Raw genomic sequence first — 24,913 nt, forward strand, 5'->3', positions numbered from 1 at the left:
CAAGATGCATCACTTCCAAGGAAGTAAGAATGCCGCTGCTGTGTTCTGCCATTACTCAGTGCCACATAGGGACTGTATTGTGTCTCTACAGGGACATGTATCAGTGCAGAGCACAGTGACGCTTGGAGCAAAGCTGAGGAAGTGGCCTCTGCAACTCTTCTTACCGGGATACAGTCTATGCTCCCCTTTGCAGTATGGCTACTGTGAAGAGCTGGGTGGGCCCCTCTCCCTCTCCACTCCTTTAGGGTGTATAGCTCTGTGTTAGTTCTATTCTTGCCATCATCTGAGCCTGAGAACTGCTTCAGTCACCAGGTCATGGGAAAGAAACAAAGTTGGCAAAGCATTTTATTGTGACCCTGTTGCACATCTTTGCAGGGGATGGTCACCTATTGACTCTACATTTGCTGGATTCAGAGAGTTTGTATGTAGGGTGATTCCATACACGAGAGAACATCAGGACTCTTCTCATGGAAGTTTATATCACTTACCAGACTTGATCCATTTTATATATACACATCTGTGTATTTTGAACCTTGCGTTTCATACAGTAGCTTAAAAGACTCATTTTAAAAATCATACAGCATCTTCCTTAAATAGCTGAAGTATTTACCGAGGTTGAAACTGTCAATGGTTTTAAAATAAAAATCCACCAAAATGCCAAGGGAGCTTGAGCAGGGCTGTTGAGACTTCAACATACAGATTTCCTCCAAACAAACCTCAGTTATTCAGCTGAGAAATATCTTGAAAAACATTTTATCATCTACTGCTTCCAGATACTCTAAGGGATTGAGCTGGGGCTGTGATTTTGGTGTAGAGGTGGACCAATTCAAACAAGAGATGTTCCGAATGGCTGGTTGTGTTTCTTCTTGTTGCCATGACCTCTTCTGATCTGGGAAATTATTGAGCCTTATTCTTAAGAATCTGGGGGTGTTTTTAGGCTAGGTGCCAAGTGAATATTTTGTCCTATTTCCACATAAATTGCCTAATAGTATGTGTGAGAATGTAACCATGTGTCTCTCTAAGCTTAATGCATCAAAATTAAAATCCACCCTTTTGTGTAAAGGTATAGTAAAGGTTACAAGAACTACTGCTTTCTTTGGACAGGTTTAACTGGGCAAGTGCAATGCACATGCCTGGCTCATATCTCCCTCCCCACCAACCTATGGAGCTTTCTAGACACAGTGCAGGGAACAGGCAACACTGTCTGCTCCTTCCCACTGCTGGTTTGTGTCTAGATGCTGTATCATGATCAGTAGAATTGGAGTCAAAGGAGTGTTATTGATGAAACACTAGGAAAAGAGGGAGTGGAGGAAGTTAGGGTGAAAGCCGCTAAGCCACAGAGGAGAACACAGGATCTAATAAAGTTCCTCCTGCTCAGTTTAACCTGCATTCAGCTTCACTCTTTTTAAATGAAACAGATGCAGCCATCTGTCCCATGGTAATTTACGAAGGCATAACTAGGTTCTTGCCCAGCCATTGGTTTAGTTTATTGCAAATATAACTAAGTAACTCTCATAGGCACCAGGTTTGTCAGGTAAAATGGCAAGCTATAGTGAAAGAGCTGTTGTATTAATTTAGATGGAGCAAATGGGTCAAATGTGTTAATAGTTCAACATTAAATGTTGTTAACAAGATTCAGGGTTTGGCATACAGACCTCAGGCTGCTCAGCACCATGGCAAACAAAAGATTAAAAATCATTTTAACCTTTTATAAAAGATGAAGAAAAGAAGTAGGATTTCAACATAGTCTTTGAATTATATCAATGTGGCCTTTGTTGGTTTGGACTATGATAGTCTGTCTGGTTCTCTTGCACCTGTTCATAACATTCATTACTGAAAGCAACTTGACCTATTTTCTATCAACATTTGTTATTACAGGTTATTATATCATATAATCTTTTACAAACTTTTATAACTGAGCTCACAATTAGGGTAAATTTGTGAGCCCAATTGTCACAACAAAGCTTAAATGCTAGAGTAAGAACCTTAAACTGGCTTTGTAAAATGCAAAAGCCCTGGAAGACAATGAAGTCACTGAAACAATACAGGCACGTGAGAAAAAATAAAATTATGGAAAATTAACTGGATAACTAGCTTTTTGAATAAGTATAACAATTTCAGTAGGGCTGGTGCTGGGAGACAGCAAAAAGACTAATAAATAGTTCAACTGGAAAAAAAGCCAGGACATCCGCAAGGATTGTGGCTGTCACGTATCAAGCACATGAACTTTAGATGTTCTTTTGCAGATCAGATTAACAGGACTTGACTGTGAAATCAATAGGAGGATGAAATGATAATTTAGAGTAAAATTGTGTCCAGATTCCAGGAAACAGGACCGGAAGATCTGAGGAGAGGATTCACCTCTAAATGAAGAGGTCAGATTGCCCTTTTGAAGTACACTAATTTTAAACAGTGTAACTGTGGATTTTTTGCTGATTGGCACCTCTAAGTGAAAAAAGTATCAAACAGAGAATCATAAGAAAATAAGATGAGTGATGAGGTCAAACATGATCAGGAAGGTAAGAGGAGAACAATGAGAATGTAATGATCTCTCTGCTAAAAGCTGCAAAATCACATCTCATGCACCAGTCAGCCAGATTCTTAGCTGGTGCAAACCATCACAAAACATTTCAGTGTTGCTGAATCTGCATTTTTCACCAAAAAAGTTTGTTTTGGAGGGTGTGGGGGAAGGGAGGAATGTCAAGGCTTAGTCCTAAATACTGAAAAAAATCCAGAGTGCAGAGTAGAGCGGAGTAGATAACTGATTTTTCAGCTCAGTTGCTAAACTGAAAAATCCAGAAGAAAGGTTGGACCCCAAATGGATTTCTTTTTTCTCTCTTGCAAAAATGGGAAAAAAAAATCATTTCAGATGAAATGCTGAACCATTGAGATATTTCTGAAATTTGCTTTACAGGGTTTTAGGGTTTTTTTTGGCTAAAACTATTTGCTGAATTCACAAGTAGTTTTGGTGCCCTGAAAAATGCCCAGCTGTAGTGCAAAGTATGCACATACAGGATAGTGTAGCTTGGGATTCTTACTAAAATAGACCACCAAGAAAGTGAAAAAACCCAGACCTCTGTGGAGCTCGAAAGTTTGTCTTTCATGAATATAAGTTGTCCTATAAAATATACTATCTCACCCACCTTGTCTCTCTCATATCCTGGGAACAGCAAGATTACAACACTGAAAACATCAAGAAATTGGATTTTACCGTGTTTTATAAAATAATCTGAGTGTTAGAGTTAACAGATTCATTTCCTAGATTTAATTTTTTTTTTTGAAGGAAGGAGTTGCTGGGATCGAAGGAACTACTCTTTTGTTTGTTTGTTTTCTTTTCAAATATTTTAAAGAAAATGAAAGAACTACCCAAAAAAAAAATGAAAATCACATTTGACATTCCCCCCTTTTACCCATTACTGTCATGAATTTAATCTCACTAGTCCTGATCCTCACTTACAGTTTGGCTGCCTCTGGAAATGCAGCCACAAAGATGGCTTGTCAGCCTCCTTAGGGATTCCTCTTGTGTAAGGAAAAAACCTGACTGACAAAGACCTGTCAAAAAATTGCTCTGCCAGACCTTTCCCAATCCCGTGCCTGGAGTAAAAGTGTGTCCAGGTCACTGCTGTGATCCCAGGCTGTCTTAATGGCTCTGGGGGCCATAGGGAGGTGGGTAGGGTGCCAGATTTGTAGTGCACAATATTGAAAATTAGGGTCAAATTTTCTGAGACTCTCAGGCCCAGATCCTCAGAAGTATTAATGGGAGTAAGGTGCGGTCATAAATATAAAGGGAAGGGTTAACACCTTTAAATCCCTCCTGGCCAGCGGAAAAACCCTTTCACCTGTAAAGGGTTAAGAAGCTAAAGATAACCTCGCTGGCACCTGACCAAAATGACCAGTGAGGAGACAAGATACTTTCAAAGCTGGGGGGGGGGGCAAAGTTCTCTCTGTCTGTGTGTGGCTTTTGCCGGGACCAGAGCAGGAATGCAGGTCATAACTCCTGTAAAGGGTTAATTAAGCAATCTAGCTAGAAATGTGTTAGATTTCCTTTTGTTAAATGGCTGGTAAAATAGGTTGTGCTGAATGGAATGTATATTCCTGTTTTTGTGTCTTTTTGTAACTTAAGGTTTAGCCTAGAGGGATTCTCTATGTTTTGAAGCTGATTACCCTGTAAGGTATTTACCGTCCGGATTTTACAGAGGTGATTCTTTTATTTTTTCTTTAATTAAAATTCTTTTTAAGAACCTGATTGCTTTTTCCTGTTCTTAAGATCCAAAGGTTTGGGCCTGTGTTCACCTATGCAAATTGGTAAGGATTTTTATCAAGCCTTCCCCAGGAAAGGGGGTGTAGGCTTGCGGGGAAAGACGTTTCCAAGCGGGCTCTTTCCCTGTTATATTTGTTAGACGCTTGGTGGTGGCCACAAAAAAGTCCAGGGACAAAAGGTAAAATAGTTTGTACCTTGGGGAAGTTTTAACCTAAGCTGGTAAAAATAAGATTAGGGGATTTTTCATGCAGGTCCCCACATCTGTACCCTAGAGTTCAGAGTGGGGAAGGAACCTTGACAGGTGCCTTAATACTTTTGAGGATCTGGGCCTTAGAAAGTAAAGCCACCAATGTCCCAGTAGTTAGGGCACTCATGTGGGACACCCAAGTTCAAGTCCCTGCTTTGCCTGATTCAGAGCAAGGGTTTGAATCTGGGTCTACATCTTAGGTGAGTGCACTAACCACTGGATGATACGGGGCAATTCTCTCTCCTCACAAAAGAAAAAGAAAAATTCAGAAGGTTGCGTTTGTCTTCCATAAGAATGGAAACCAAAGTCAAAGCCTCAACTTTTCTTGTGAAACAGAATTTTTGTTTTCTGGTCACCCTTAAGCCTTCCCTCACCTGAGTGCAGAGAAAATGTGGTGACTTGCTTGCTTAATGGGGAAAAACAGAAAGAACCCATCACTGTTCCTGTTGTTCATCCACTAAATATGCAAAATGGTGACTCTTCACCACAGACCTAGAGTGGGAAGAGGATGAGAGATGATTGAGTGAGGCAGTTATCCAAAAAAAAGCACCTCATTATCGGCTCTCATGTTTTGTAGAGCCCTAATTATCGGCTCTCAAGTTTTATGAGCCCTAATTATCAGCTCTCAAGTTTTGAGATTTAATTGTTGGCTCTCATGCTTGGTAAGCACTAAACTCTTTAAAATATTTTTCTTTTCTCCATTTGCTTTAAGATTTCTCCCAGCTTAGAAACCAAGTGAAACTGAGGAATGCTGCTGTTTGTTTTTTTTAAAGCAAGTTAAATTAATCTAATTTTGTTCTGTTTATTTTCTATCTTCCTTCTCACCACCCTTACAAGATAATTTCTCACAGGTATTTGTGAATATGAAACTTACAGCAGGGCTTATATCTTGGTAGAATTTTAAATTTGCTGTCTCTTAGCAATTTGGAATGCAGCGGTCAGGACCTATGATGCCTGATTAATAGGCAAAGAGAAAAAGGATGGGAAAATATGAAAGAAAAGTCCAAGAAGAGCTAGAGAAAACATTTGGATTGCTAACCAGTGTTAAGAAGAAAACCTAGCAGAACATATTTTTTTGGAGCAAGCTCTGCACTTCGACTATAAAGTTTGCATCTGCACTTAACCCGCTTACAAATGTCCAAAATCAAATTTAAATTAGTGCAGGGAATTCTAGTTTGCAACAAGAACTGAGAAAACAACATGGCAAATCCTGTGAGATGGAAGCACCTATGATAGAATGTGTTAGCTATAAAATAGTTCAGCTTGAAAGACGTTGAGAGACCTGTTCAGTCTAGGCAGAGTAGGGAATAGATTTTATCAAGGCATGGGCCAGACTCTGTCCTGCCATATGGATGTGCATGGTGTGGGGAGGGCACAAAATGCGGATCCCTTCCCCCCACCCTCCTGGTCAGTTGATGGCCAGAACCTGCTTAGGGAGTGTAGTACTTTCTACTGATCAACACTTTCACTACCTGCCTGAATTGGATCAGGGCCATTGCTCCATCTCGCCCTCTGCACGGACAACGTAGCTGGCTGAATGCAGCATGCGCTATCTTCTTGGCAGGAGAGGATCTACCACTGCAGCACACATTTCTCAAGAGCTCCCAGCATCAGTTCTTGCCAAGTCAGGCAGAACTACTGTAGGGAGAATCGGCTGTGGCCCCTCTATACCCCACCTGAGGGTGCCCAGGGCAGACTCTTGCCCTAAAGGTGTGCTACACCATAACCCTAGTCCATGTTCCTATACATCCTTCCCCCACTGCAACTACCATCCACCCATACAAAACTCAAGCACATGCTTGTTTGTGTTTTGAACCCATACTTGTTTGCACAGCTAGGGGTCTGGGTTAAAGACCAAGCTGTGCTTTAGTTCAGATTGGAACCCACCCACTATGCAGGTAAGCTCATCTGAGTCTCCAGTGTCCTTCCCACAATTCACTCTGAGTAACAGACAAGTTCTCCAGCAATTGACTGGGAAAGATTCCTAGAGCATCTCAGCACAAAGACCCAGGGGATATGCATGTGAGCAAGTGCAGAAATAGTGAGGACACAGGTGTCACAGGGTGGGATTTATGGTGGGAACACTCATATAGAATGAGGCTAAACCAAGTGCCAATCACCCAGGCCAACTGCAGCATAGACACACCCTACATGGGTTGGTTGACTACTCCCTAACGAACAGTAGGCATGGTGATTGGTATTATATCATATTTACCTACTGCAAGCTGTTCAATCATTTACTTTAAAACATTTATTTCAAGGAAACATGCTATATTGTATTGTAAATTATGTTATCTGACACATATTATGAATTTTCAGTTGACATACTAGAGCAGTGGGATCTTTTAGCTTGTGGTCATGATTCAAGAAGTAATTCATACCTTTTTTAATAGACTTTACTGGTAAAAAGGGAAAGACATGAAACTCCAGTAAAGCATTTTGCACTATGGTTCCACCACTTAGGCAGACTCCTAGTTAAGGACAAAATCCTTGCCTAGCAAATGCCAAATTAAAGGACCATTCAGTTTGAAGAGAGAATCCTAGACTGGCTATGGTGGAGATTTCATTTGATCAATGAAATCTCCAAAGGCAATGAGGGAAAGTAGCAGTCACCACCCTGCCTTCTGACAAACCTTCAGTCCTCTCTTCCCCAGATTAAAAAGCAAATAAAAAATGGTTCAGGACCATGTTGTGGTCTCATCCTCTTCCCTACTGCAACTCCATTGGGGGAGGCATACTGCAGCCCTGGGTGGAGGCACCATATTTATGCAAACTATTGAGCTGAGCTTCTTGAGGAAAGAGAAGAAAAATGTATAAACTTTGTTTCCACCGATTTATTTTTGAAATTTGAAAGCTTTTTATTTTGAAATTCAAAAACCGTTGAGCAGCGCTGCAGCTGTCTGTAAAACGGAGGGAGAATGACACCAAAAATGTTCTTTTTAAAAATTTCAAAATATCGTCAACATTAACCAGCTTTTCTCTTAATGCTCATGAGCCCTAAATAACCATGTAAGGACAGCCTCGGATTTGGACCCCATCATTACTTCCACTTACATAGAGATGTGGGTGGTGTGTTTCGGTGTCCATCTGTGTGTGGATTCCTTGAAGACTATAATAAGTATTTTTCAAGCTAGTGAAAACCCAGACTATTAGCGTGCTAGTATTTTTGCTGCCCTTAGCTGAAAAATAGATTTTGCTTTTCAGCCTGCATAAGTATGTGGCAATAGAAAGTTGGCTAACTTCAATAAAGCGCATTTCAAATCTAAATCTAGACATCTGGGACATATTGTGTTTTTTTTTTTTTTCCCACACACACACACAATCTCTGCACTCTCTGGGTGTTTGGACCAATAGCTTATACTCATCCATGTACGTACTGTGTGTCAGAGAGGGATAGTATACTCAGTATAATGATGGAGTTTATCTTCATTGTACTGGTTTCACAATACCCCATGTGCGTGCATCAGATGGAATGCAAGTTGTTTACATGAAAACCTTGTTGCAATACCTATTAATCTAATGTATTGTTTTTATAAGCAATGTTATTTCAAGGCAGTCATCACATATGTGTGACTCAGGTATGTAGCTCATATCTGGGTCACGCATACATGTGCTAAGTGATTTGGACCCAGCATTTTCAGCCAGTGAGCAATCAACATTTCCAGAATAAGAAGCCTTCATCCCAGCAGAGGCATACAAAACAATATACCAGAGCAGTGTCCAGGTCATATGCCTCCAAACAATGCAAATTCACATCCTAACTCTTAGGCATTTCATATTCCACTGTCTTGCCTGGAGCAGTCAGTTACTCGGAAGCATTTAACATATTTTAACGTTCAGCCACACAGCACTCTCACCTGCAATATTGGTATGTAATACTGTACATAACACATTCTCAAGTAAACCAGTGCATGAATAATCTTCTAATCAAACATCCGTAATGCTTTCTAGAAAAAAAATGGTTCAGTAGCAGAACGGCTAAACTCTGCAATTGTAGATCTTCACTGTGTGCATAGTTTATCATAGCTTTCAATTAAAAAATAATGTCCTGTTATTTCCTCTTCCATTGATAAAAGATTTCTCACTGGTTGTTATCATTCAATAGGTGCCAGTAGTTCTTAACAAGGCTTCCTCTGTATTTTAAATCTCACTCATTTCTTGTGTTTGTGAAAAAGATGGCATGAGTGATCAGATTTTGATTATTTGGCTATGTGGTACTCTATGGCATCAGTCTTACAGCTGGGCATATGCCAGTTTCAGTGCTTGGTTCGGGGGGGTGGGTTGCCACAACTGATGTCCGGGGCTTAAGTAAGACTTCAGTGGTGCATCGGACCTGTGCTGGTCCTCTGCACAGAGAATTTCACTCTGCATGCACAAAGCAGCCACTCATTTATTTCTGTGAACGAAAGTAGAGTAGCTTGAATATCCTGTGATGCAAAAGCATCCATCCTTGATTATGTTCCATGGCAATGGCAAAACTCCCATTGACTTCAGTGCGGCCAGGATTCACTTCATGTCTATCATCATCTACTTTTGTCACTAATCCCACACAGAACAAGAGCCATGGTTTTATAGCATACTCCACTAATGAACCTTCACCAGTTCATCTAGCCATTTTGACTGGCTGTGTTTTGTGGTCAGATCCAGTGTGCTGCTTAGCACTGTGGAGACAAGACACTCTGAATTTTAAAATGTCCTGTGTTTGCCCACTATTTAAATAGACAATGTAAAGCAAGGGCTAGAAATGATTGTCCTACAAAAATATAAAATATGCTAAAAGCCTGAACTCATTAATTCTCACTAAACCTCTCCTCTATTGAGTAAGGCCTCCGAGTTTAACAAGAGCCATAAGTTAATAGTTGCAGTTGCAATTCAAATGTACTTGATTGGAGATGTAATAGACCTCTCTTCTTACACTTGTTTTGCTTCCCTGGGGCTTGTTTTCTTTAAAGTACAGATTGACAGTCAAACATGTAATTAGTTATGATGAGTTTAGCAGGCAGCAGAGTACCCTTCTCTGTTCTGTTTTCTGAGAGTTGCTTTATTTCTATAGCGATAAATGTGAAGTGTAGAGGAGAGGTTTGTCACTCTTTGGATTTTCTCCTTTATCCTCCTATCTCCTTCTCTTCTTTGTTCTAGCTTTCTCTTGAAATAGCCCTAATTCTTGGCAGTTTTCTGTCGTAGATACAGAGAGATGCCTATCTTAATTTACAAGGAACAGGCTAAAGCATGTGAAAAGAAGCCGTTTTCACTGTCAGCAAGCGGTTCAACACCTATCCAGTCTTTAATTACTAAAATATACTTCTCTTCACTACCCCACACAAGAACCTACAGGGCAACACATGCCAAGGAACATGAACATTCAGGACTACTTTAAGCAGTAGCAAATAAAGATGCTGCAAAGGCAGCACATATGAAACTGTGCTTGTGTAATGCCGGCAGACCCCGGTCGTTGGTGGGCAGGATCGAACCGGGGACCGCTGGAGCTTAGTGCATGAGCCTCTACTGCATGAGCTAAAAGCCAGCTTCCTGTTAGCTGAGGCTGTAGAGCAGGCTCCTTTTATTTCTCTCTACGTGGTCTCGGTGCTGCTACATGGGACAGAACGCCACCCCCAGGAGATGTGTGGTTACACTTGCATGGGTAATCTCATTAGCTGCTTACATGTTTAAGTGTTTGCAGGATGAGGCTCAAAATCAGCAAAGGATTGTGGGCCAGGTTCTCATTTACACTAAGGCCCCTTTACGCCACTTTGGTAGCGCAAAGGGGCCTTAAATGGGAATGCATGTAATTTGTATTCACTTTAAGGCCCTTTGATAGTGTCAGAGCAATGCAAATGGACCTTAGTGTAAAAGAGAACCTGGCTCCGTATTGTTTATTATCATAGCCTTGTGTAAGGCCAGTCAGCTCTAAGTCCAGATATTGCTTCATTTCCCTTAGCATACAGTGATGAGAATTCAAAGCATGATGCAGCACACACGCTCCCCCTGGGCTGTAGGAGGAATTTTGTCTGCCTGCTTCACGTGCCTGGGAGAGCTCACTTGGGCTTTCAAATTCTGCATCATATCCTAATACATGCTGTGGTTAAAAGGCCCAGGTTAGCTCCCTGTTTCCATACAAAATGTCCTCAGAGCTAATAAAGAGCAAGGAAGGAAAATGCCAATACAACAACATTTACACAAGAAATGTTTTGCAGAGTAATACATTTCTAGTCGATTTTTGTGATGTGTTAATAATATTGTAACACTCCTTATATTATGAATTAACCTAGTGGCATGTATTACTGATACAATTCCTATTTTACAGACTGGGGAAACCTGGGAACAAGGGGGGGTCAGGACCAGATTTGCAAAAGTGAGCTCTTATTTTGGGTGTCTCAGCATTTTTGGTGCCCTATTTGAGACATCTTGGGCCTGATTTTTATTTATTTGTTTTTTTGTAGTGCTGCAACACCATTTGGCCTCTGTTCCTCTGAAAGCAGGCCCTAGATTCCTAAAATAGGGTGCCCAAAGTTAGAAGCCATTTTTGAAGCTGTGGCCCTACGTGATTTGGTTTTTACAGGAAGCCTGTGACAGCTGGGAAGAGCTTTCATTTCTACAACCTTCTGATCCGATGCCTTCACTGTAAAACCATAATTCCTTAAAAGTAATACTTTACACTTTAACCCATCTCCATACATTTTGCAATAAGAACTCGTAAATAACACCTTAATAAGATATTGCGCAATTCATGTTTTGAAGCCTATATCACTCAGGAAGCCTTTTTTAAATTTCATTATGCAGTATAAAGCATTCACTTGACTGCACTACTTAGCGGTAACCTTAACTAATGCATGATAAAATACCGTAACTGCATATATAGATTAGGGCAAGATGTATAATAATGACCCCCAAGGTAACAGCAAATGGAGATGACAGGTAATGAAGCAAAAGACCCTCAACCCATCTGGTAGTTGAACCTAAAATAATTCTGTTTTAATAGTTCTCTGTCAGCTCAAATGTATCAGATACTCTCTTGGCATCTGACAAAGAAAGAAAGGTTATTGAAAGGTAAATTACAAAATGCCAAGGAGCTTTTCCCAAGAAACCATCTGTTCCACTTGCCACAAGATTGTACAAGCGTTGTGTTTTGCTTTCTGGTGCCTCAGGGAAGATATTCACTAATATTTCTAAAGCAAATTGTAGGCCAAATCAACAATCAGCAGATTGGTAGCTATAGCCTTTGGAGCAATGAATTGGCTGGTGAAATATATATTTAATCAATGAGCAACTTTGGGAGGTGCAAGTAGAGGTTTCCAGTGATTATAACAATAACAAAACTGCCCAGAAGGTGTAACAAACATTGAAATATAGCATGGCAGCTCCTATACCTTTGCTGAGGAAGAGAGCCTAAAGTGAATATCTCCAAATCATGGGCAGAACTGTAAAGTTGCTGATTTTGCAGACATTTGTTCCTCAGCTTGATACGTTAATATATATTGTTTAACATGATAATGTTGCAAGCTGTTTTGTGGGTTGGAAGCCAGCTGCATTTGATTGATGCCAGGAATGGAAGTTTTTATAAAATGACACTGAATTAGAAGAAGTCAGTTTATGAGTCTGGGGAAATGAATCTTTTATGAAGAATAAAACTTTATGATGAAGGAGTAATGCCAAAGATGTATGTATCTTAAATTAAATTTGTTGGCACTGAAGTCTACTCTATAGATCCTCTTGAAATACTAGGAGCAGTACGTGTGCCCAAACCAGAACCGTTGATCTTCACATCTTTGCATCTCTAGGAAATGCAGATCTGAATTTGATCTTTTTGACTGGGGTCCAATCTTTAATTTATTATAAAGCACAAATATATAACAGTGACTGTGTTTAACTCTTAATTTAAAGCAGCCGTGTTGTTTGAGGAAGGAAATGCAACCACTTGCCTGCTATTTTTGTAAAACGTTTAGATTTCATTTTTTAAAATGGCTTTGAATATATACTAACTACTACTGTGCTGTTAGTGTGCATGTGTGGAATGGGCAGCAAGGAGCTTTCATGTTAGTTTTGGTATATATTTGAACACAGGCCATTTTTAGTTAGGCTAGACAAGCCTTTCTAACACTCAGGTTGGTCCCATTGGAAGAGCTACTCTTCTCTTTGTGCAGTGGGATTCCACAGCTCTTCCGACAGAGGGCGCCAGGGGATCTTCGATCTAAAGAGTTGCTTTTCTCTGTGTGTGTGTATGTGTATGAACAAGTGACAGGTATCACAACAATGTTCAGGCACTGATGATTTGTAATGACATAAGTAGTATGAGATATTACTGAACCTCAGAAAACCTCATCCGTTTACGTTTATTTTCTCTTTGGTTATAGAGACTCATAGAAGTAGAGTTACTTGTGCCTTATGTGGCATGGACACCTTAGAAATAGCGAAGGCAGAAAAAAATGGACCTGCTTCTCCACCTATATTAAGCATCCACACCTATACAGAGTGACTGCCAAATGCTACCATATGGAACTAGTAACTTTTGTACAGTGGAAATTACTTCACAATATATTGTTTCTATCCATGCCTTTCAAGATCATGCATAGCAAATAGCAATCTTCACAAAAAGGGTTAGAGTACCATCGCTCCTAGGGCCTGGTCTACACTGGGGTGGGGAGGGGAAATCGATCTAAGTTACGCAACTTCAGCTACGTGAAGTTGACGTACTTAGATCTACTTACCATGGTGTCTTCACTGCGGTAAGTCGACGGCTGACGCTCTCCCATCGGCTCCACCTATGCCTCTCTCCCTGGTGGAGTACCGGAGTCAACGGGAGATTACTCGGCGGTCAATTTATCGCATCTAGACTAGACACGATAAATCGACCCCCGCTGGATCAATCGCTGCCTGTCGATCCAGCGGGTAATATAGACAAGCCCTTAGTATCACACGAGTTTCATGCCACTCTGACTGAAAATCTTGAGGACGCTTCCAGCCTTACATTTCTATGATTCGATGAGGGCTTGACTACCTGGATACTTAATGCACATCAAGCTAGGGTTTGAAGGTTCAGTTCATTAGTCTGCCATGCACTAAGTAACCATTTGGATTCTGCTACCGCACCCCAAAAGTTGCTCAGTTTGCACTGATGTGCTGCTGTTTGAAACAGCAGTAGGTCAAAGCACACTACAAACTTTTAGTGTGCAGTAGCAGGGTCCATGCGGCCAGTAAGCATGCAGCAGGCTTGTGAGCTTTAGATGTACACCCTGGCTTGCTGTGCACTAAATCTGCATGTTGAGCAAGCCTTGATTCCACCCATGAAAATGAATCCAGACTAGGGTCAGGTGTGAATTCAAAGCAGATTAACTATTCCTGATTAACTCCTTCTGTGGATGCTCTTATTCTAAATTAGCTTAATTCACATCCCAAATGGATTAATCTAATTCAGAATAAGGCAATTTTATTCCATTCTAAGAGTTCCACACACGGAGTTAATCAGGAATAGCTATTCCAAAATAGCTCCTCATGTTGACAAGCCCTTAGAAATCAAACAGAAAGTACAAAGGCTACTGCATTTATGGGTGGATGTAACAACATTATAGCACACCGTGAAACAAGCACTACAACTCTCTTGGTCAAATGTGCTTTTTTCTCCTGCTTTTCTTTTGTTGTATTTCTCAGAGCACAAAACAGAGCCTTTTGTTGTAGTGACCTTGAAAATAAGTTCTCCAAGGTTTTGCTTCATTGCCACTTCAGGCAATTACCCCCCCTTGAGAAATATAACAGAGATCTGACAGCATGTTGGTTTTGTGCACCAGTGATTAAAGGTCAGACAGCTCTGAGAGAAGAAAGTTACCCCTTAACGCCTTGCTATGTTTCCCAGTATTGCAAAATGTAATAGGGGGATCTGATTATTAGTGGTTGGGTTTGCGATGACTGGGAGAACCACAGGGTGAATTACCTGCTGCATGCATGCAAAGGTTGCAGGCCTCTTGAGACGTCTAAATAGACTTATGTGCAGTAGTGGGAAGGAACTAGTGTTGGTGGTACATCTGGGTACCAGTGACATAGAGAAAGGCAGGAGATTGGTCCTGGAGGCCAAATTGAGGCTGCTAGGTAAGAGATTAAAGTCCAGAACCTCAATGGTAGCATTCTCCGTAATGCTTCTCCTTCCATGTACAGGACCAATTAGACAGGCAGACCTACAGAGTTTCAATGCATGGATGAGACAATGGTGATGGGAGGAGGGATTTATTTATTTATACTAGGAACTGGGGAATTTTTTGGGAAAGGAGGACCCTGTTCTGTACATTCTGAGGGTATCTTCTGAGGCTACATCATATAGTCACTTGCAAAGCCTGCCCCTCAGCACCCATTATCTTTGGAGAGGGGCTGACATAATTTCCCCTCTCTCAACTCATCAGTGGGACACCACTGGCCAGTTTTTCACAATTGGCATCCACACAAGGGCAGCAAATAGGACAACTTCCTGCCCATCACTCTCCAGCATCCTGGAAGACTCTTCTTGGGAGGGAGATGCATGTGCATATCTCATCATTAAGGAGCAATGGGACTGAGAAAGAGTTCTGAGACTAGGCCTCTCCAGTCATTGGTCCACTAGTGAGAACATGATTTGCAGAACATCATTATATGGTCTCTTGTCTACAGCTGTTCAAAAAATGATTTTTTTCCATTTGTTGACTGAACCAAAATATTGAAAGAAAATATCATTTTTGGATTGACCCAGAATGAAAACTTTCCAGTTTACTTGGTAAAACCAAAAAAAGGAAACAAAAAATAAGTTTTGGGTCAGACATTTAGTTTGATCCGAAATAAAATGTTTTGTTCCATTTTAGGTATTTTGAACTGCTTGTATTTATTAAAACCAGAGGAAAGACCATTCCCAGAACACCAGCAGGAGGTGGTGGCCCCTTTAGTTCAGAGGATAGACCACTCACTAGGGATCTGAGACACCTGGGTTCAAGTCCCCCCTCCGCCTGGTTTGGAGTAGTGATTTGAATTTGGAGTCATTGTGGACAGCAGCAGAACAGCTTCAAAAGGAGAGACTGAGAAAGGTTCACCCCAGAATAGTTCAGGACAGTGTCCTAACCACTGCAATGTAAAAAATTGGAGGGGGGGGGGATTATTCAGCAAATCCATGTCAAATTCACAAATAGTTCTGATCAACTCAAAGCTCAGAAGCCTGAGTACTAAAGAGTTTTGAAACCCTTCTCTCATTTAAGTATTGCATTTTTTATTTTCCTATTTTTTCTTTCATCTGTTATTAGCTGGAAGACATCCTAGACTCTTTAATTTCTTTATTTTCATGGTGTGAAAATGAAAAAGTGATTATATGCAAGCATGTGGGTGTGACCACCTGTGGTGGGCCTGACACCGCACTGGCCCTTTGTGGCAGGGGCAGGGTGGGGTGTCAGAACCTCGCCACTCCCAAATTCACGCGTCCGCCTCTCTGTGGGCGGCCGGTTGCGGCTTAATGGCCTCCTTCCACCCAATCTCCCGTTGGTCGGGTTAGTGCGGCCTAGTGGCCGGAGTCCAGGTTACTCGCCCCAAGTGTCAGGGCAGTGTGGCCCAATGGCAAGGGTCCATATAAATCGCTCCCCGCATTGGAGCAGTGCAACCTAATGGCCAGAGTCCGTACAATCCCCTTCACAAGTGGGGTAGTGTGGCCTAGCGACCGGCATCCATGTAACTCTCCCCAAGTGTCAGAGCAGTGTGGCCCAATGGCCAACATCCATATAATCCCCCTCTCAGACAGGGTAGCGTGGCCTAGCGGCCAGATTCCATAGGATTCACACGGTGTGGTGGGGGGGGAGTGGTAGGGGGACCCTGGCCCATCCTCTCCACCAGGTCCTGACCCAGGGCCCTGGTAGTGGCAAGCTCCCCTTGCCATCAGCTCGGTGGGGATCCGCCCATAACATGCCGAGTTTCTGTGCGGCTCTAATGCCATTTGCCTCTAAAGTTCCCCGGATCACTTCCTACCATAAACGCCGGGTTCTCCGCTTTGCGGGGTCCTCCGGGCTGTTCCCCTCCAGTGACGAACTCCGTCTGGGCATCAGGGTGCACCCTGGCTTGGCTGGCCTCTGGATCCTGGTGTGCAGGCTGTCCCTCCTCAGGAGCTGGTGCCATGCCTCCTTCCCCTCCTACAGTCAGCCCAGACTGAGCAGCTGTGCAGGCTTTTATACCTGCTCTCCAGTTGAAGCATGCCCAGCAGAGCCTCAGGGGCATGGCTTCCTCTGCTAGGAGGGAAGGGTTAACCCCTGCGGTACCAGTGTGGGGCCACTCTGCCCCGTCCCACCACCCATGAAAGCCACCTGGGGAAGATGCCATATTTGGTTTAGATACACTTGTCTGCTGCAGGGTAGACACATGTGCCTGTTGTTACCAACCTAGAAATCAGTAGCCCGAGGAGAAGTAAACTGACAGACTAAATAGCAGGTGAAATTCTTTATTGGTTTTCCTGAGCTGATGCTGGATTACAGCTTAGTGATGCTCAAACATGGAACCAGAGGAGCTTTATGCATTCTTGTCACATAGTCTACACTGGTAACCACGTTATATTGTTTGTCCACCTTCTCTTTAGGAAGCACTGTGATGCGCATGATGGCCTTTGATGCTGATGACCCTGGTACAGACAATGCTCTTTTGAGGTATAATATCCTTAAGCAGACTCCGGACAAACCATCTCCAAATATGTTCTTCATTGATCCAGAGAAAGGAGACATTGTCACAGTGGTATCACCTGCATTGTTGGACCGTGAGGTAAGTGAATAATTTATCTATGTAAATATATATACTGTCCTTCCATCCATGTGGGCCTCTTCAACATAGCAGCTGAGCATACTTGTTGATAGTATTTTTATGTTACATGAACAGAGGCTCAGAAATGTTCAGATGTTGAAATTTGCTCAGTGAAGCACTGTATTGTAGAGCTTTCCATTTGACGTTGGTGTCAGAGTTTGTATACCATGCCCATCATTTGCGAATCTGGTACCACAGGGTTGATAGACAATGCATTTGGCATTGGATTTGGAGGAATTTTTCATTGCATAACACTGGACATAAAATCACTGGAATGAATAAACTTTTAGAACTTGAAACAGCAGTTGTCTGCTGGTTTGGAACAAAAGGCAGACATGATTTCCTATCTGACCTTTTATGAAATTGTGCTGGGCGTTAATCTGGCTCTTTAAATACCCGCTGGTCTTAAAGGGAGTTTCCTGTCCTGTGGGGACAAAGTTAATTGAGTAATGCTTAGTTCTTATAATCAAAAAACAAAAACCAGTCTCTTCCTGCAAGCCAGAAGGAATTTTAAAGAGCCAGACTGTCTCTACATTTGTTGGTAAAGGAGAGCAATTCAGCAATATATATATATATATATATATATATATATATATATATATATATATATTTGGAATGTGTAACTGACGTTTAACATTGTGAAAGTCCAGATTTTTCTGACAGCTACATCATCTGGAGTAACTCCACTGACAACCCTTTTTTCTGGTATCGCTGAGAGTAGAATCCTCTGTCCCGCAGAAGCAAATGCTAATATCTGCAAAAGTTTCCTTTTTAACCACAGGGTCTCCAGTTCAAAACCTTGTTATTGTTTTCTGAAGTCAGGCTCTGCATTTTTTATTCCTAATACGTAAACAACCTCAAGATAAAACCAATTTACTGGAAATTGAAAAATCAATGGAAGGTGATGAACAACCCTACCTTGCCTAGTATGCGCCAAAGGTCAGTGGTAATACATGAAATAATGATGCTATTTACATACAAGAAATCTGTCTGAGATTGAACTGTTATTGCTACTGCACAGTGTGTGCTGAAAGCAAGACTTGATCTCCCCAGGATTTCCTATTAACTGCTGATTTGATACTTTTGTGTGGAAAGTAGGGTGGCATCATTTAATCTCGCCAAAATTGCAAAAGTGGTTTTTGTTGCTACTGCTTGTGTTGAAAGCATTATACAGCTATAATTGGAACTGTGCAGACCTTTAGCACTGAAACCCAGTGTTATCTGGGTTCAAATGTGTGCTATAATTAACTTTTAGCTGAGAATACAGGCTAACCCAGGTCCCTTCCATTTCTATCATACCAGTCTCTCCCTCTCTCGCAGGCTCTGACCCCCAGTGACTTGCCTTCATGTGTCTTTTGGGGCAACACAGTGGCCTGCAGTCTCGCCTTTCCTTCCAGAGTCTTCCTGGCAGTAAACTAGCCCACTTACCCATCATGCCACCTGGCACTTTTGTAGTCATCCAGCACTACACTACATCCAGTCACCCCGAGCCTGGATTCACCTTCATCAGAGGAACTTAGGAGCCTCACTGCAATCCCATTCATAGGCAAAGGCTTGTAATAGCCCTGGAAAATTAGCTTCAGGAGAGGTACTATCTTCCTATGTATTTATACAGCACCTAACACAGTGGGGTCCCCATCCTGAGTGCTGGTGGCCTTTAGGCACTATCATAATACAAATAATTATAAGTGGGCATGGTTATGCCAACGCTTCCCCTTCTATAATGTCAAGTCACAGTAAAAGGAATTCCTATCTCTCATCACAATACTATTTTAGGGTGCCTCAGGCTCCAGACTGGGGGATTAGCAGAGGCAGGGTGAGACTGGAGTAGCATATCTCAGTTCCACTGCTGCTTAATAATGAGGCATACACATGCATTTCGCTCCCAGGAAGTCTTCCAGGATGCTGGAGAGGGATGGGCAGGAAGCAGTCCTATTTGCTGCCCTTATGTGGTGCTAGCTGTGAATAGGGTGACCAGATAGTGAGTGTGAAAAATCGGGACTGGGTGGAAGGCAGGGGGGTATAATAGGTGGCTATATAAGACAAAGCCTTGAATATTGGGACTGTCCCTATAAAATTGGGACATCGGGTCACTTTAGTTGTGAAGAATGGGTCAAAGATCCCCGCAATCATGATTTGAGGGAGGGAAATTGAGCCAGCCCCTCTCCAAAGATTATGGGTGCTGAGAGGCAGGGTTTGCAAGTGACTGTGTGATGTAGTCTCAGAAGATAACCCCACAATGTACAGAAGGAAGTCCTGCTGGGAAGTTTCTTGTTGAAACTGACACACAGTGTCCAAGCTTGCACAGCCTCCAAGTTTCAGGTGAACCATGAAACCAGACAAATTGAGCCAGCTGTTTCTGACCACCAAAATTACAGCAGCTTCACGTGAGCCCTAGTTGCAGTCAGCCCAATCGGTCTTATTTACCAGTCCTTTTTTATTACTGTATATTTTCTCTTGAAACACAAAAACAATTGCCAATCAAGCGGGTATTATCCTTAGTTGTTCTGTGTACGTTCACTGAATAACAAGGGAACCAACTGAGGAAACTGGCTGTGTTTAAGGTGAAACATATCAGGTAGGCTAAACATGGAAGGCCAAAAAAATCTGGCTCTTATTATTCAAATGTGAATCCACTGGAAGTTGATATAAATGCTTTTAAAGCAACTGTGTTAAAGTGATGATCAAAGTTAGTCCATGTTTTCTAGCTCTTTTATTCATTTTAGTCATTCAGTAGCTGCAGATGCTTATGTGAAGCCTTCCCCTTGACTTGAGCTAAATTGACAGAATGTAAATTGCTACTTTTTTATTTCAAGTTTAGTTTCTTTCATGTTTGTATATCATAGGGAAGCTGCAAATATTGCCCAAGAGGGAGTATTGAGATGGAGAGGTACAAGGCATCTGGCAGTTTTTGATTTCCCTTTTGAACATAAGCAGCAACCCATATTATTTCTTCATGCTTTTATATTTTGAGAGGAGCTGCTCTGAGACAGCTCAGGGAGTCGTTTCTATGCAGAAATTCAAGATCTAGGTACTAACTCCCAACCAACCAAAATCATCAGACCTAGGTAGCTCAGACTTTACACATGAGTAAACACACCCGGGTGAAGGACTGGTTGTTCCGAATGGAAAGACAAATGTTGAGGTTATTGTTTTTAATGAGATTAAGACCAACCCCCCCGTTTCCCCTCCGCCCACATATATTTGGTAACTCTCTAGGAAGTAAAAGAAATATTTAAAGGGACATTTATTTGACTAAAAAAAGATATGTAACTTGCTTTTTGTGAGCCTCAACCTACCATCTGCTCCTCCCACACAATTGAGCAGTTTTTATGTCTAACCACACTTGCCTCTAAATGAAGATCAGTTAAGATAAATTCCTAAGAACCTTCAGAGTCTTGATTCCTTGGACTGCCTTTAAATATCTTACAACTGGAAAACCTGCCCTTATATTAGAGTGTGAACAAAGGTAGGTGAGAAGGAACGTTAAGTGTCCTCTTCTGAAGATGAGCAATTCTGGGATCAGTTATCAGGAAGAATTTGTTCAGTCACATTATGGTTGTCAAGTGTGCAGTAGCCACAGTGTTCCCTTCTTCCGCTACCTGGGGGGAAAGGAGATCTGAAGCCACTGTGAGACGAGTTTTCCTGCACTACCTGTCTGCTTTTAGAACACCAGGCTGGCTACAAAGGTGCTGACTCCGTGGGTGCTTCAGGGCTGAGCACCTGTGGAACAAAAATTAGCGTGTGCTTAGCACCCGCCGGCAGCCAAGCTCCCCCTCCCCCCACCGCCACCCCACAACTGTTCCATGGCATGCAGGATGCACTGGGAGGCTGGGAGTAGGTGGGGATGGGGTGCGCTCGGGGGAGAGAGTGAGACGATGCGGGGCAGGGTGGAGCGGGGGTGGGAAGAGGCAGGGGAGATGGGGCTTGGGGGAAGGTGTGGAATGGGGGAGGGAAGAGGCAGGGTGCGGGCTTGGAGGAAGAGGTGGAGTGCTGGCGGGTCTGGGGGGTAGCGGGGGAGTTGAGCACCCCCCGGATAGAGAGGAAGTCTACATCTATGATAGCCTCAATCTTCAGAAAATATTGAAAATATGACACGGTAGTAACTAAATATTGTAGTATTAAACAGTATCATATGCCAGAATTTAGGGCCAGATCAAACTCCTGTAGTAGTTGATGGGAGTTTTTCTCATTGACTTCAGTGTGAGTTGGACTGGTCTCCTGCCTAGTTTGCCTAAATACTGTTTGTCAGATAATTTTTTTCTGTTTTGTATTAGGGGGGGTTAGAATATAGCAGTATAACACCCCCGCCACTAAGTTCAGGCCTGGATATGTATTAGAGCTGGGGATTTATTTTTGAGAAATACTTTATTTGCCAAAAAACGCAGTTTCAGCTCAGCCAAATCTATTTGTGAATTCATGTCAAATTCCGCCAATAGATTCATGTCCCCAGCCTCTCCCACAAAGGATTTTTTAAAAAAGTCAAAACGTTTCCTTCTGACATTTTTGAAATGAAACGTTTTAACTTTTCATTTTTAAATGAGCTTTCGGTAGAAATGTAGGTAGATTTATTTAAAAACCAGAGATAAGCTCTCAAAAACGAAACACAATGTTTTGTCTCAGGTAGAAAAAAACGATGAGTTTAAAGCATTTTTTTTTAATGATGAGAAAAAACAATTTTCCATTTCTGGGTGGCACTAAAAAAATGTTTTCAGATTATTTGGTTTGACCACTGAGCTGAAAAAAACCCCTGTGATTCACTCATCTGTAATGTGAACTGCAGTGAAATTCTAACTGCAAAGTTCAAAGCAGACTAGGACCCAAAGTTTCAGCTTGGACCTGTTTCTATAACACGTGGCCACGTGCAAAAAATAATGATAGAAAAGGTTATTTTCTTCAGTTTACAGGGAAAATGACAATATGGCATATATAGTAAGCTGAAAGGTCCAATCTGGCAACCAGCTGAGCACTTTAAACTCCCATTCACTTCTGGGGATGGGAGTTGAAGGTGCTTAGCAACTCAGAGGAAGTGTTCAGCAATTTCAAAAATGATTATGCCCTAAATCTATCAACATTTATATTATTTATGTATTTTTGAGTTTCCAAATTGTTTCCAAAAGTGCATGTTCCTCAGAGTTTGCAGCAAACTCTAATAATTTATGGAAGAAGATCCATTTTCATTTTAAGAAGGCATGTAAGGACATATTTTTGAAGATTTATGTTCATTTTTTTTCTCGTGGGACTGGAGCATCCTTGAATGTGCCAGAGATGAAGATTGAAGAGCGTAAGGGGGCAAATTATACCTCCAAACATCCACTGGAGAAGACATTTTGATTCATAGATTCAGAGCAGAAAGATGCCCTGTACCAAAGTGTGCAGTCTAAATAGAACATAGCAGAATTTCACCTAAAAAAATAATCTGATGTTGTGTAAATGGTCTGCAGTTTTGTATTTTAGGGGACAAAAAATCCATTTCAAAGTGACACTTGCCTGCAGTGAGCAAGAAATAATGCTTCTTATGTGAATACTAGAAAAGGCAGCTGTACTTTCATAGAATCAAGTTCTCTTAAACCTCTTTGATAGAGCACTAATCATTTTTATCCATTACCCACTGTGCTCTTTTGCAAGTATTACAGAATCAGCTTTGTGGAGGAAAATATCAGTTCTTGTCTGAATTGAGGGGTATATAGAAGCTAGTGCTACCTCTATCCATGTAAAATGCTGTTGCACTCTACTCCTAATATGGTTTGATGAATAAATCATTTGCTTTTCGTTCCTGCTAGGAACTGCAGCATTTAATTTGCAATATAGTTAAAATAGTTTGAAATATCTACAAAATGCTGTAGTATATAGAATCATAAAAATGTAGGGCTGGGAGGGACCTCGAGAGGTCATCAAATCCAGGTCTTCAGCTAAGGTAGTACCAAGTTAACTGAGAACATCCCTGACAGGTGTTTGTCCAAGCTGTTTTTAAAAACCTCCAATGATGGGGATTCTGCCACCTCCCTAGGAAGTTTATTCTTAAGCAGAACTTAGCTACCCATATAGTTAGAAAGTTTTCCCTAATATCTAACCTAAATCTCCCTGGCTGCAGATTAAGCCTATTACTTCTTGTCCTACCTTCAGGAGACATGGAGTACAATTGATCCCCATACTCTTTATAAGAGCCCTTAAACATATTTGAAGACTGCTATCTTTTCTCAAGACTTAATGTACCCAGATGTTTTAGCCTTTGCTCATAGGTCAGGTTTTCTAAACCTTTTATCATTTTTGTGCTGTCCTCTGGACTCCAGTTTTGTCCATATCTTTCTTAAAATGTGGCACCCAGAACTGGATACAGAACTCCATCTGAGACCTCACCAGTGCTGATTGGAGCAGGACAATTACTTCCTATGTCTTACATATGACACTCCTGTTAATACACCCCAGAATATTAGGTTTTTTTGCAACTGCATCTGATTGTTGACTCATATGAAATTTCTGATCCTCTATACCCTCCAGATCCCCTTCAGCAGTACTACCATCTAATCATTTATTTTCCGTTTTGTAGTTGCACACTTGATTTTTTTTCCTTTGTGCGTGTAGCACTTAGCACTTATTTATATTGAATTTCATCTTGTTGATTTCGGACCAATTCTCTGATGTGTCAAGGTTGTTTTGAATTCCAATCCTGTCCTCCCAAAGTGTTTGCATCCCCACCCAGCTTGGTATTATCTGCAGATTTTATAAGTGTACTCTCCACTCCATTATCCAAGTCGTTAATGAAAATATTTAATAGAACCAGACAGAGGACTGACTCTTGCAGCATCTGCGAGATAGGCCCTCCCAATTTGACAGCCAACAATTGACAACTACTCTTTGAGTGCGGTCTTTCAACCAGTTGTGCGCCCACCGTTTAGTAATTTCATCTAGACCACATTTCCCTAGTTTTCTTATGAGAATGTCATGTAGGAGTATATCAAAAGATACAGCACATCTAGCTCCCCTCCCCCCAGCATCTACTAAGCCAGTAACCCTGTCAAAAGAAGGAAATTAGATTGGTTTGGCATGATTTGTTTTTGACAAATCCATGCTGGCTATTCCTTATAACGTTATTATCTTTCAGGAGCTTACAAATTGCTTGTATAATAATTTGTTCCAGTATCTGTCCAGGTATCAAAGTTAAGCTGACTGGTCTATTATTCCCTGGGTCCTCTTTGTTCCCCTTTTTAGAGATAGGTATTATGTTCTGTTATATTACACTATATATTTAAAGGAGTCATCTGTAAAGAAAATCAATGCAGATATATGACACTGGACCAAGTTCAGCAAAGTTAAGTTTCCTGTACTCTGGAAATTCACCTCCAGGGCACCCTGGCTAGCCACTACATACTTCCAACTAGTGCCCCCCACATTGTCAACTGTGCTGACCTAGTATTGCCCACTCCTCCAGTGTCACTGAGGTTGCATCTGCTGTGTATCCCGGCACCCTGGTCCCTCATTCTGTACCTGCTACCTGTGAGCTAAAGGATTTATGCCTTAAGGTGGCATAAATACAGGGAGACTCTGGCCCACTGTGTTGCTATTCACTTTGACTTTTTGTGAAGTGGGGTCAATCGCCATGTCATCTAGTATTGTTTCTT

General features: G+C 41.6%; 1 protein-coding gene across 4 annotated transcripts in view; it reads left to right on the forward strand.

Annotated features, from left to right (window-relative positions):
- The window catches only part of CDH13 (cadherin 13), a 761,603-nt gene that overhangs the window by 524,601 nt on the left and 212,089 nt on the right, over positions 1-24,913 (forward strand). For all 4 annotated transcript variants that reach the window (XM_007059271.4, XM_043526212.1, XM_043526210.1 and 1 more), the window contains one exon: positions 17,074-17,252. In XM_007059271.4, coding sequence (XP_007059333.2) covers positions 17,074-17,252 — 179 coding nt within the window. The remainder of the gene's footprint in view (positions 1-17,073; positions 17,253-24,913) is intronic.

Source organism: Chelonia mydas, chromosome 12 (genome assembly GCF_015237465.2).
Source record: "Chelonia mydas isolate rCheMyd1 chromosome 12, rCheMyd1.pri.v2, whole genome shotgun sequence".
In the NCBI taxonomy this organism is placed as follows: domain Eukaryota; kingdom Metazoa; phylum Chordata; order Testudines; family Cheloniidae; genus Chelonia; species Chelonia mydas.